At 42.5% G+C, this 14,723-nt stretch overlaps 1 protein-coding gene across 1 annotated transcript in view; it reads left to right on the top strand.

Moving 5' to 3' along the window:
• The window catches only part of LOC137425813 (uncharacterized), a 173,689-nt gene extending 164,333 nt beyond the window's left edge, over positions 1-9,356 (top strand). The window contains exons 51-54 of the mRNA XM_078775191.1: positions 4,045-4,242; positions 8,148-8,203; positions 8,345-8,454; positions 8,890-9,356. Of these exons, the coding sequence (XP_078631317.1) occupies positions 4,045-4,242; positions 8,148-8,203; positions 8,345-8,454; positions 8,890-8,943 (418 nt within the window). The 3' untranslated portion in view covers positions 8,944-9,356. The remainder of the gene's footprint in view (positions 1-4,044; positions 4,243-8,147; positions 8,204-8,344; positions 8,455-8,889) is intronic.
• Positions 9,357-14,723: the final 5,367 nt, after the last annotated feature.

Genomic DNA, 14,723 nt, shown 5'->3' with positions numbered 1-14,723 from the left:
GCATACATGTGGGAACCATAGCTCGGATACAGAGATTGCACACATTCACAGTTTGTCCTTTTCCATGATCAATGGTTGGAGGGATGGATGAGTTGAAGGAAGGATGGATGAGTTGAATGAGGGATGGATGAGTGGAAGGATGGATGAGTTGAATGAGGGATGGAAGAGTTCAATGAGGGATGGATGAGTTCAATGAGGGATGTATAAGTGGAAGGAAGGATGGATGAGTTCAATGAGGGATGGATAAGTGGAAGGAAGGATGGATGAGTGGAAGGAAGGATGGATGAGTTGAATGAGGGATGCATGAGTGGAAGGAAGGATGGATGAGTGGAAGGAATGATGGATGAGTGGAAGGAAGGATGGATGACTTGAATGAGGGATGGATAAGTGGAAGGAAGGATGGATGAGTGGAAGGAAGGATGGATGAGTGGAAGGAAGGATGGATACGTGGAAGGACGGATGGATGAGTGGAAGGATGGATGAGTGGAAGGAAGGATGGATGAGTCGAATGAGGGATGGATGAGTCGAAGGAGGGATGGATGAGTTGAAGAAGGGATGGATGAATGGAAGGAGGGATGGATGAGTTGAATGAGGGATGGATGAGTTGAAGGAGGGATGGATGAGTCGAAGGAGGGATGCATGGGTGGAAGGAGGGATGCTTGAGTGGAAGGAGGGATGCTTGAGTGGAAGGAGGGATGCATGAGTTGAATGAGGGATGGATGAGTTGAATGAGGGATGGATGAGTGGAAGGAGGGATGGATGAGTGGAAGGAGGGATGGATGAGTCGAAGGAGGGATGCATAAGTGGAAGGAGGGATGCTTGAGTGGAAGGAAGGATGGATGAGTTCAATGAGGGATGGATGAGTTCAATGAGGGATGGATAAGTGGAAGGAAGGATGGATGAGTTCAATGAGGGATGTATGAGTGGAAGGAAGGATGGATGAGTTGAATGAGGGATGCATGAGTGGAAGGAAGGATGGATGAGTTGAATGAGGGATGCATGAGTGGAAGGAAGGATGGATGAGTGGAAGGAAGGATGGATGAGTGGAAGGAAGGATGGATACGTGGAAGGACGGATGGATGAGTGGAAGGAAGGATGCATGAGTTGAATGAGGGATGGATGAGTGGAAGGAAGGATGGATGAGTCGAATGAGGGATGGATGAGTCGAAGGAGGGATGGATGAGTTGAAGAAGGGATGGATGAATGGAAGGAGGGATGGATGAGTTGAATGAGGGATGGATTAGTTGAAGGACGGATGGATGAGTCGAAGGAGGGATGCATGAGTGCAAGGAGGGATGCTTGAGTGGAAGGAGGGATGCTTGAGTGGAAGGAGGGATGCATGAGTTGAATGAGGGATGGATGAGTGGAAGGAGGGATGGATGAGTGGAAGGAGGGATGGATGAGTGGAAGGAGGGATGCATGAGTTCAATGAGGGATGGATGAGTGGAAGGAAGGATGGATGAGTTCAATGAGGGATGGATGAGTTCAATGAGGGATGGATAATTGGAAGGAAGGATGGATGAGTGGAAGGAAGGATGGATGAGTTGAATGAGGGATGCATGAGTGGAAGGAAGGATGGATGAGTGGAAGGAAGGATGGATGAGTGGAAGGAAGGATGGATGACTTGAATGAGGGATGGATGAGTGGAAGGAAGGATGGATGAGTGGAAGGAAGGATGGATACGTGGAAGGACGGATGGATGAGTGGAAGGAAGGATGGATGAGTTGAATGAGGGATGGATGAGTGGAAGGAATGATGGATGAGTCGAATGAGGGATGGATGAGTCGAAGGGGGGATGGATGAGTTGAAGAAGGGATGGATGAATGGAAGGAGGGATGGATGAGTTGAATGAGGGATGGATGAGTTGAAGGAGGGATGGATGAGTCGAAGGAGGGATGCATGAGTGGAAGGAGGGATGCTTGAGTGGAAGGAGGGATGCTTGAGTGGAAGGAGGGATGCTTGAGTGGAAGGAGGGATGCATGAGTTGAATGAGGGATGGATGAGTGGAAGGAGGGATGGATGAGTGGAAGGAGGGATGGATGAGTGAATGGAAGGAGGGATAGATGAGTGGATGGAAGGAGGGATGGATGAGTGGATGGAAGAGGGATGGATGAGTTGAATGAGGGATGGATAAGTGGAAGGAAGCATGGATGAGTTCAATGAGGGATGGATGAGTTCAATGAGGGATGGATAAGTGGAAGGAAGGATGGATGTGTTCAATGAGGGATGGATAAGTGGAAGGAAGGATGGATGAGTGGAAGGAAGGATGGGTGAGTTGAATGAGGGGATGCATGAGTGGAAGGAAGGATGGATGAGTGGAAGGAAGGATGGATGACTTGAATGAGGGATGGATAAGTGGAAGGAAGGATGAATGAGTGGAAGGAAGGATGGATGAGTGGAAGGAAGGATGGATAAGTGGAAGGAAGGATGGATGAATGGAAGGAAGGATGGATGCGTCGAATGAGGGATGGATGAGTTGAAGGATGGATGGATGAGTGGAAGGAGGGATGGATGAGTTGAAGGAGGAATAGATGAATGGAAGGAGGGATGGATGAGTTGAATGAGGGATGGATGAGTTGAAGGAGGGATGGATGAGTCGAAGGAGGGATGCTTGAGTGGAAGGAGGGATGCATGAGTTGAATGAGGGATGGATGCGTGGAAGGAGGGATGGATGAGTGGAAGGAGGGATGGATGAGTGGAAGGAGGGATGGATGAGTGGATGGAAGGAGGGATAGATGAGTGGATGGAAGGAGGGATGGATGAGTGCAGGGAAGGAGGGATGGATGAGTGGATGGAAGGAGGGATGGATGAGTGGAAGGAGGGATGGATGAGTGGAAGGAGGGATGGATGAGTGGATGGAAGGAGGGATAGATGAGTGGATGGAAGGAGGGATGGATGAGTGCATGGAAGGAGGGATGGATGAGTGGATGGAAGGAGGGATGGATGTGTGGATGGATGAGTGGATGGAAGGAGGGATGGATGAGTCGATGGAAGGAGGGATGGATAAGTGGAAGGAGGGATGGATAAGTGCATGGAAGGAGGGATGGATGAGTGGAAGTAGGGATGGGTAAGTGGATGGAAGGAGGGATGGATATCTCAGAGGGACAGATGGTTCCCTTGAAGGAATCATTTGTTTAGCTGTTGACACTAATGCAAGATGACCTGGATCAACGAACGATGAGGAGGGAGCAGCGGGCTGAATATTCCTCCAACAATTGTCCATGGCACTGATTCTAGACAAGTGCGTCATTTCAATTGGATGTTGGAGATGTGGGTGCGGTTTGACAGGATAATTGGCTGTTTATACACATGCAACTAAATGGATGTTAATCTCCCTTCGTAAGTTGCTATTTAAACAGGCCATTCGCTGTGCGTGTCCAAAGATGTTTTTGTCAGCGTTTAAGGGTGAGGCGTGTGTTAGCAAGACGCTCACTGAACGCCTTTCGTACATTCGGCCCTAAATGTCTATGAAAGGAATAATCCGTCTGTCTGACATTGGGAAACAGATGCTGCAGGTGTGTCTTTTACTCTTGTTTTCACTCTTTACTGCAGGTTGATGTTTGTGTTGATTTAGTTATTCCTGCTATTTTCATATTCGGTGTTCCATCGACATACGAGATTACATACGGCAGAAAGTTTAAGGATTTTTAAATGTAGAAGAAATGTTCAATCTAAAAATCACCATTTTTTCCCTTTTTAACGAAAGTGAAGCTGATGGAAGAGCAAGATGACAGAGGGATAAAAGGTAACACACTTACAGTGTGGTGGTGAGGTAACGAGGGGGCCAATGGATGAACAGTTAAAGAGAAAGGGAAGGAAACACAGCAACAGACTTTAACGTGGCCACAAGAGCATGAACAAGTCTGTAGACAAATCAAACAAAGGACCAAGGTTAAACTCATGGAAGAATTTTGTGAGATACGATCATGGAAAATTGAAAGCAATTGTCCACAAATGTACTACACTGGTTGATAAATCTTGTTAAAATATATTATGAGAGTTAAAAGTTTATTCTCCTTTAATTATGTGAATTCTCTCTTTCAGCTGTGTTCGTGAAGACATGTACGAGTTCTCAGGTGATAAATGCGAACGCTCAACAATACGTACTACAGCCTTCCACAAGATCCTGTTTGGCACACTCGCGGGCCTTCTGCTTGCCATGATCCTGGGTGGCATCATCTTCTATTTGGTCAGACGTCACTCACGTTCACAATCCCATCGCCTCATCAATGACAACAACAGGTACATCACTTGAAGGAATGTTGTATGTTTGTAAAAATTCTCATTTTTGACAATATCTCATATTAACAATAGTTTTTCAAAAGTAATTTGTTTTATGGTTTTGATTAGAAAAAATTGCAAAATATGTGAAATTTAAAACTGCCAAAACTATTGGTCACGGCACATTCACTAACCACTCTCACATCAGGCAAAGCTTCCCTTATTGTCACCCATACTCCATTTTCCTGTTTGTCTGTCTGTCCGTTCTCTCTTATCTTGTTTATCTCCAAAAGGAAACATTGCTGGGTACCGAACTTGATTGAAATTGAAATGATTAGCTTTCATCGATTTTGAGATTTAATGAGGGGAGGGGCTAGTTGGAATAGGTGGGATGAGTAATCTAGTTATCCACCTTAATTGATCTTGACCAAACTTATCAAGGAAATGTAAGGCCCCCATTAAGAGCAGAATATGTGGGGGATTGCTGGGGATGAGGGGACGGTGGGGAATGGAGGTTTTGGGAAGTCAGTTGGGGCTCGTTGTGTTTTCTTGTCTTGAGAATAGTGGGGAGCATAGAGAGAAGCCCTGGATGGAGAGGAGGCCGGCTCCAGGATCGCTCACAAACTTGCTAGTGGAACTTGATATAGAAGATAAGAATGAATGAATGAATGAGTGAATGATCGTTTTAAGGCCATTTTCCCCGCTAAAGCGGGGGTTTGCCTTGCGGGCCCCATGACAATCATGGTTCCCTGTTTGAGGCAATGTTTTTATGGCCGGATGCCCTTCCTGACGCCAACCCTGAGTCGCCTCTTTCGATGCGCAGGGATACGGTGTACCTATTCTAAACTGGGGTACACACCGTGATCATTCATCCCAGCAAGCTGGTACTCAATTTGCCAACCTCGGAAGGATGACAGGCTGAGTCAGCCCCCCTGGCGTTAATTCAGCGATCGACCGGGATTCGAACCCAGGATCCTAGGATCCTGTTGGAGAATGTTGAGAAGACTCAGGAGACTCCAATGAACGAAACAGCTTTTACAAATAAGGATTTATTATAATTAATAGATCACTTGTTTCAATTCAATAAGGAACTACAATAGCTAAACGGATTGGTAATTCAACTCGATGGTTCTTCTTCTTCAGCCGGTCCTCTGCACAGCGCTGTTCACATGGACACTCGTTCAGTTCCGTTGGACAAAGATTCTGGTGGCAAGTCTAAATCTACCAGGACGCTGTTCATGTTTTATGAGTGCACCAATACACAAAAGTTCTTAATCCTTTCTCCGCTGACTGTTAATCCTTCCTCCGCAAGTTTTAATCCTTTCCCCTCCTGCTGGGAGTTCTTCCAACCCTTCATTTGCATCCCGATGTTTAAATAATAGTAAGGGCTTAGGAATGTGTGTTAGCCGGGGCCGTGACAAGGTGAACAAAAGAGTCCCAGGTAATCCTTATCTCCCTGCTCCGAGGTCCAGGTTCCTGACATTCCTGACACCTGCAACTACCTGCTCACTCACCAATCTCATAACTAATTACAAGTAAAGATTTATACTCCCACAATCCCAAGCCGGCACCCTAACCGCTAAGCCAACACCAGGCTAAATACCGTTGATATAGAAGATAAGGAAACTCATATGTATATTTATTAGAAAAATCTGTTCCCTCTGCAAACATTCCATTGCATTCAACTCACAATTCCACTTATTCTTCAATCAAGAAAACTGGCAACTTTATGTTTATATGGACATTGATTTTTATTTTCAAGTAAATCTATTACCAGCGATTGTTGGAGACTGCTGCACACTCCATCATTATGCATGACTGTCGTGGATAAATAGTCGTAAAAGTTTAACATGATCCACCTTTATGATTTTTCTCTGTACATGAAAAACGAGTCGACGGGGCTCGTCAAACGCTACACATTACACGATTATCAAAAACTGTTTCAGACGAAGCTATCGCCAACAATATTTTCATAATAACAATATTGTCAGCTTATGCGAGGCGGGCTTTGGCCTCCAATTATCGATGATCCTGATGTGTCATTATAGCTCCAATCGCATTTGGTAATATGCCAGAAGTCATTGACTCGCTCAATTACTCTTACTTGCAAATCAAATAAATTATTGTGTCACTTTCACCATACAAAAGAAGAAGAATGGTGTAAAATGTTCGGTTGAAGTGAGTTGAACAAATATCAATATCTATCAAAAATTTGACTATAAATATTTTATGGACGACTTTTACTTGTGTTTAGTTGAGGATTTTTGGAACGTTGACTCAACCCCAATCCCTCCTGACTCAGACTTGGTTTGCTAGGACTTTGATTACCTATAACTAATTAGTAGGACCAGGGAGATATTTCCATGTTATTATCATGTACTATATTGCCATTTGTGTTGTCAAAAGTTCAATTATTTTCAACATTCATCAAGGCCTCATCGTGGAACTTATACATTAATTGCATGCAGCACAAAGACATTATTATACATCAACATACTTTTAACATCAATTACAATGTCTTTAGGAGACAACGGACAAATACAAATAGTACATGGGATTTTAACTTTGGTTTCTGAGCGTCGTGTGCCATCAGTTCAGATGAGGAAGTGAAACAGGCCAACCATTTTAATTTCTAATAAAAAATAATGTGAGACTCCAAATAGCCTGAAAGCTTAATTGCTACATATATACAAACCAAGAGGTACAAGTTTGTTTTTTTAACTTGAAAAGCATCCACTTACAATTAGCTGGTATTTTTTTGTTTTGGCCACAGATGACATCACACATTATATTTTTAAAAGATTATTATCAAAATGAGGTCAGATTCTGCTTACCGACAATGTCTTCTCACTTCTCTTTTGCTGTCAGTCAATGGGGCATTTAAGGGAAAATCTCCCCCCTTCACCCCGACCACATGGAATACACCCCATGATGATTATTATCCATGTTCAATGCGTTAACTGCTCGGTGTCCAATCGGACAGAGGTGCTTGCCAAACTTGTGGCTCTGACCTCACCATATTCTTTCCTCTACCCTTTAAAATTACACTTTAGAATTACCCTTCAAAATTACCCTTTAGAATTACCCTTTAGAAATACCCTTTAGAATTACCCTTCAGAATTACCCTTCAGACAATACCCTTTAGAATTACCCTTTAGAAATACCCTTTAGAAATACCCTTTAGAAATACCCTTTAGAAATACCCTTTAGAAATACCCTTCAGAATTACCCTTTAGAATTACCCTTTAGAATTACCCTTTAGAATTACCCTTTAGAAATACCCTTTGGAAATACCCTTTAGAATTACCCTTCACAATTACCCTTTAGAAATACCCTTCAGAAATACCCTTCAGAATTACCCTGTAGAAATACCCTTTAGAAATACCCTTTAGAAATACCCTTTAGAAATACCCAATAGAATTACCCTTTAGAATTACCCTTTCGAATTACCTTTAGAATTACACTTTGGAATTACACTTTGGAATTACACTTCAGGATTAAACATGGTGGGTTCGAAAGGTTGTTCATTTTCATTTTTGATGGACAGGTGGACGGATAGAAGGAAGGACACAGCCAAATAATGAAGTGGCTTTACCACTTAAAAATATATAACTGTCGAAGAGCATCAATTTGCCACATGTCTGTGACCAATTCAACACATGTGGTGAGTGGTGAAGGTATTGGACATCACAGCGAGTCAAAATTCTGAAAGTGCAGTGAGGAAGCAGCACACGCAGTTGTTAAAGTATTTTATATGACTCAGCTGGGATCATAGTTGATTCCCCAGCTTTCCAGACTCACCAAAGGTAAAGCCATAATGCCACGTTGATGCAGTTGACAACATTTGCATGTTTGAGTAAACATTGGAGTAAAATTTTTTTTTCAACCTCCCCAATGACGTATTTGTTTATTCTTTGCCTTTTTAGTGCTTATTCTGCTGAAAACTGTCGGGGAACGTTCTGGGACAGAAGAAAGGCCCCATGTATGTTACTCTGATGAAGAGAAGTTTGAGGGTGTGGGAAATAACCCGTATGATGAATTGTGTGGGAGGTTGTATTTTTTCTTTTATTTTTCATATGCATTCCAATTCTTTTTCTGCACAATCTTTTTGCCCCTGCAATAGGGATTTCCAACCTTCCAGAAACTATTCTTGGTCCCAGTCACAGTCCAACTCCTGGAGATCATTCGCATTACTTTCAACCAAACCTGGAACATGTTGATGTTCAAAAACAGGTAAATATATTCATGAACCTCTAAAGTTGTATTGTATCACTGTCTTTACAGTACGAGTTGTTTTGTTGAGTCTCAGTAATGTGTATTTAATGTAGCCTCTCCCTTCATGTTAAGGTAATAGGAAGTTGAAGACAACAACAACAACAACAACAACAACAACAACAACAACAGGCATTTTAAGGCCATTTTCCCTGCTGGAGCGGGGGTTAGCCTTAGGAAGAGGAAGTTGAAGCCATAAGTTAAATTCCCTGAAAAGTTTTCATATTTTTCAAGATAATTGAGATACCGCCTCATGAATAACATAATATTCATAATCAAAGTCTGAACGGTAGATTTAAAAAATGCTCCTTCCATTAACCCTTTTAGTTATTGATGTCAAATATTTTATAGTCACTCTTTTATTTCATCCCGGCCCTTTCACCTTTCTCTGTACAGATATCGTTCAACAGGCCAGAAGCATCAGCAAATGAGGAAGCAGAAACCTATTAAAGTGTCGCTTTCCATGTGAAAAGCTGCTGCAATATTTTAATGACAGCAATTTTATAGGAAGATATATTCCAGAACATTGCAATTTTCCATGTATTCGTTTATCTTTGGAATTATCGTATATTTATCTGGGGCATTGACAAAGTTCTCGTGTTAAAACGTCTGTATAACGTTCATTGACTTGTTTTTCTTTTGGGTAGAAATAAAATATAGACTTTCGTTGAAATATAAAGGTATAATACTTAATACAACTTACACATATTAAGAATATATTGTTTGTTTGGCGCTGGCGCTATTTTGAAGCAAAGATGCTTTTACTTTATGGGTTTCATTCACAATATATCAAACGACTTGTTTGCCTCTAGTCTATTCCCCAACTCCATCCCCTGAAATGAACTGAATAAAATGTAAATGTATATCTTGCCTCAGATGGTCACACATGATTTTGAAGGTGCCGCAAAAAGTAGATAAATGACAAATGCTTAGATTTTGAAAAACAAATCTATAATAATAATACTTGAGTTTATTTATAAAATACCAAACAAGGCAGTGCGAACACTGAAATTCGTAAAATATAAAATAACTTTTCAATAAAAAAACGGTAAAATAACAATAATTACACCCTCGCCAGAGGAGAGGGTATTGCATTTGAGTCCATTTGTTTATCTGTCTGTCTGTTTGTCTGCACAGAATAAACATGATTTTCTCTGCAACCGTTGGTCCGATTGACAGGAAACTTTCACCATAGGTGCAATTCCTCCTGTAATTATTTTAGTGATAATTATGATGTCATATGTCACGTGGTTCGGCCGCCATCTTCGAAAAACTTTGCACTTCTATATCTCTGAAAGTGCTGAATAGAAAAAAATTGAGACATGGCTCATTGTAAAGACCTCTCTATGGGGAATAACATATTATGTTAATGATGTCATCGGTGCCTCCATTATGACGTCATAATTCGACAAGTACAAAACGTCATCCGATCAAGATGAAATTTGTTGAGCATAATCTTGGGATAAATTGGTGGAGAATTTTTTTTAATGATGATGTCATCGGTCACGTGGTTTGGCCGCCATATTTTTTTTAACACAAAAGCCTTAAACAACACTAAAACACGTCCTGGTGAGGATCTGCAATCTCTGATTGCTCTTTCTTGTTAAATCTGCATTGCATCAAGATAAAAACACTGCCGTTAAAATGAATAGTAGTCTTATGTCAATAATAACATAACTATTGCACATTTATAGTCAGAATATACAAAAAGCAGCAAATGTGCGCTGAGAAATAGTGATGAAACACACAGGATGAACAAAAATTAATGCACTGCTGATAATGAGTTCAATAAATTTGTGAGGTGGGAAATGGTTGAGTTTTTTACTCTTGCATTCTACACCTGGGGAGGTCCAGATTTGAAGAGTTTCTTAGTTGTAGGCAGGAATGAGATCGAGATTGACGAATAGGAGGCAGCATTTCACGATCACTGCTCCGATTTGAGGAGAGTTGTTCCAAACCGTGTGAGGAGTTTGTGTCTCGGTCAATCTAGAACCTCACGCAGGAGAGCCAAGCTCGAGTAGGGTGTGGATGTACATTTTGTAAGTGGTCCCAGGTCACCAACAAGGACACCATTTTTCTTCAAAACACACAGGATATACGGCCGTCGTGAAGCACGTGTAACCATTTGCAGAACTTGGCTATTCCATTTCAGGTCAGCTTGGATTGTGATGCCGAACAGGGTAGGTGAGTCCACACTTTGGACGGGTGAGTCATCAATAGTCATTCGAGGTTGCAAAGGTGGTCGTGGCCAAAAATATTGGCACTCTTGCACTTTTTTCAAATAACTCACAATTTTCTCTAAAAATAAGTTGAAATTGACAAAAGTATTTGGTCTCCACAATTCTTTATTTTACTGTTAATATCACAGAACCTTTGTTTTTGATTCAGAACCTAATATGTCCTTTTAAATCAGAAAATAAAAAGAAATGGCATTGACAAAATTATTGACACCCAAGACTTAATATTTGGTAGCACAACCGTTGGACAAAATAAATGCAGTCAAGCGCTTCCTATAGCCATGAATGAGCTTCCTACACCTCTCTGCTGGCAGTTTCGCCCACTCTTCTTGTGCAAACTGCTCCTGTTCTCCCAGATTTGAAGGGTGCCTTGTCCCAAATGCTGTTTTCAGATCTCCCCACAGGTGTTCAATGGGATTTCGATCTGGACTCATTGCTGGACATTTCAGAACAGTCCAGTGTTTTGTCTAGAACCATTCCTGGGTGCTTTTTGAAGTGTGTTTTGGGTCATTGTCCTGCTGCAAGACCCATGACTTTCGACAGAGACCCCCAGCTTTCTGACACTGGGTTCAACATTGTGCTCCAAAATGCCTTCGTAATCTCCTGATTGCATGATGCCATGCACACATTCAAGGCACCCACTGCCAGAGAAAGCACAGCAACCCCAAAACATCACTCAACCTCCTCCATGTTTGACTGTAGGGAAGGTGTTCTTTTCTTTGAAGGCTTCATTTTGTTTTCTGTAAACAAAGAGATGATGTGCTTTACCAAAAAGCTCTAATTTGGTCTCATCTGTCCACAGGACATTCTCCCAGAAGGATTTTGGCTTGTTCAGGTGTGTTTTGGCAAACTCCAGTCGGGCTTTCTTAGCAGTGGGGTCCTCCTGGGTCTCCTACCAAAAAAACCCCTATCATTGAGTTGGTGAAGGATGGTTCGAGTTGAAACTGCCGTACCTTGTCTGAAGGTCAGCTTGAATCTGTTTGGCAGTTGATTGAGGTGCTTTCTCCACCATTGAAACAATCCTTCGCTGCAATTTTCAATCAAGTTTCCTCTTTCGGCCACGTCCAGGGAGGTTGGCTACAGTACCATGGGCCTTAAACTTTCTGATAACATTGTGTACGGTGGACACAGGAACATCAAGGTCTCTGGAGATGGACTTGTAGCCTTAAGATTGTCCAAGCTTGGCTACAATCTTGTGTCTGACCTCCTCAGACAATTCTCTGGTTTTCTTTATTTTCTCCATGCTGATTGAGATACACAGTGACACAAAACAGCAGAATGACTCCTTTTCTCTATTCAAACTGGTTGAATGAGTGATATTTATATTGCAAGCACCTGCAACTCACCAGAGGTGAGTTCGATTCCAAAGTAAAGGAGAATCACCTGCTTGAAATCTAATAATTTCTAACAACTTCTAAAAGGTGCCAATAATATTGCCCGGGCTATTTTAGGATTTCTGTGTGGAATAAGCTAAGATTTCGTATTTTTTTCAGCTTTTTTTGTTTTGTTCCACTGTAAACCAAAGAAATACATATGTGGATACCAAAATATTTTTAATTTCAACAATTTTCTGGAAGAAATGGTGCATTATTTCAAAAAAGTGCAAGGGTGCCAATATTTTTGGCCACAACTGTAGGTGCTTCAGGAAGCTGATTTGCAAGATCTTGCATTTTTCAAGTTTTGGTCGCATGTCACTTAATTGACATCACACACTGAGAGCATCCATCTGTGTTTGCATTGTGGTTTGTTGTGATCTGGGAACGACTTCCACCAAAGAAAGATGATCGGCATACACTACATGCATACACTCAGCTGGAGTGGTGTAAAGCTCGCCACCATTGGACTCTGGAGCAGTGGAAACGCGTTCTCTGGAGTGATGAATCATGCTTCATCATCTGGCAGTCCGACAGACGAATCTGGGTTGAGCGGATGCCAGGAGAACGCTACCTGCCTGAATGCATAGTGCCTACTGTAACGTTTGTTGGAGGAGGAATAATTGTCTGGGGCTGTTTTTCATGGTTCAGGCTCGGCCCTTAGTTCCAGTGAAGGGAAATCAACGCTACAGCATACAATGACATTCTAGACGATTTTGTGCTTCCAACTTGGTGGTAACTGTTTGGAGAAGGCCCTTTCCTGTTTCATCATGACAATGCCCCCGTGCACAAAGCGAAGTCTATACAGAAATGGTTTGTCGAGATCGGTGTGGAAGAACTTGACTGGCCTGCACAGAGCCCTGACCTCAACCCCATCGCACACCTTTGGGATGAATTGGAACGCCGACAGCAAGCCAGGCCTAATCTCCCAACATCACTGCCCGACCTCACTAATGCTCTTGTGGCTGAATGGAAGCAAATCCCCGCAGCAATGTTCCAACATCTAATGGATAGCCTTCCCAGAAGAGTGGAGGCTGTTATAGCAGCAAAGGGTGGGGGGGTGGGGGGGGGGGGAACCAACTCCATATTAATGCCCATGATTTTGTCGAGATGTTCGAGAAGGACATATGGATGTGATGTTCGTGTGTCCACATACCTTTGGCCATGTAGTGTACTTCCATCTGTAATTAGTCGGCAATGCTGCATCGTTGATCATGGTGAGGAAGAGAATGGGATCTAACTTAGTCCTCTGAGGCACTCCACATGTGACATCCAAGGAGTAGGAGGTAACTCCCTTGTAGCGAACCACTTGTGAACAATCACACAAAAAAACTGCAAATAGTTGGGAGAATCGAGGGATTAACCCGACCTCCATCAGCTTTTGGACCACTTTGGTATGATAAGGTCAAAAGCCTTTGTGAAGTCAACTGCGCAGATGTTCACATGATGGCTGGGTTTGTCCATACTTCTGTGAATTACATCGAGCACACTGACAAGGTAGTGGTTGATTGAACTACCCTTTATGTTACCAAATTGACCTCAGTCAATGTGAGGCCTAAGGTCTGACATCAGCCAAAAAGCCTTCAAAAGCTCTGGAGAAGACTGGAGTGATTGAGATTGGTCGTAGTTGCTTGTACTCACTCACTATGGGGGCACTTTCTTTTAAATCTTTTTTAAATCTCCAAAACATATTTACCTCCAACACAATGTGAATGGAGGTTATGTTTTCACCCCTGTCTGTTTGTTTGTGAACAAGATATCTCAAAAAGTTGTGGACGGATTCGGATGAAATTTGGCACAGATAGGTAGCGTATGTGACAAGGATGAAATGATTAGATGTTGGTAAAGATCTGGATTCGGATCCGCCTCGTAGAATTTTGTCAGTGATTCTTCACCATTGGGAGACAGGGCCAAAAACGATACATAGCAGGATATTTTAATAAGTTATGGACGAGTTATGACTAAACCAGATGGACGAGTAATGACTAAACCAATGGACGAGTTGGTTCGGCGACAAGAACAAGCCGATTCGATTTTGGTTCAGATCCGAATCCAGATTAGGCCTATCAATGGGATACAAAACATAAACTGTTCAGCCTGGTTCTACCGAGTGCCCTTCTAGTATAGTCCTGTATACAAATACTTGTATATTTTGTTACGGATGCAGGGTTTTGGGCACCACGAGGGGGGCTTCTCGGTCTCTTCCCGACCTTGGGCCTGCAGGCCGCCATGTTGCGGATAACTTCTCAGCCTGTCGGATTGGCAAGCGGACGCCGATTGATACCGCCAAACCTGGCAGGGTCTTCGCTCTTTGAAAAACGCATTGCCTTTCCAGTGGGTTGGCAATACCAACTGCCCCAACATTTTTTTGGGAATGCCATCCTTTCAATGTCATTGAAAATGAGTCATTACATGTCCCTCTGCAACAATTTACCTTGAAATTGCACCTTTCCAAAAATAGTAAAACGGTCTTGTGTTGCCAGTTTTTAGCTCACCTGAAACATAATTCCAGGGAGCTTATGAGATGGGGCGTCAGTCCGTACCTTTGTTCACGGCATTTAAAAAATCGGGGTCTAAGGCAGTCTATGGGGGGGTTGCTCCCCAAAATACTTATTTGCTT

Source organism: Myxine glutinosa, chromosome 4 (assembly GCF_964187855.1).
Source record: "Myxine glutinosa chromosome 4, kmMyxGlut1.1, whole genome shotgun sequence".
NCBI classification, from domain to species: Eukaryota; Metazoa; Chordata; class Myxini; order Myxiniformes; family Myxinidae; genus Myxine; species Myxine glutinosa.
The sequence above is the reverse complement of the archived record's forward strand: the minus strand, read 5'-3'. Positions and strand labels throughout refer to the sequence as shown.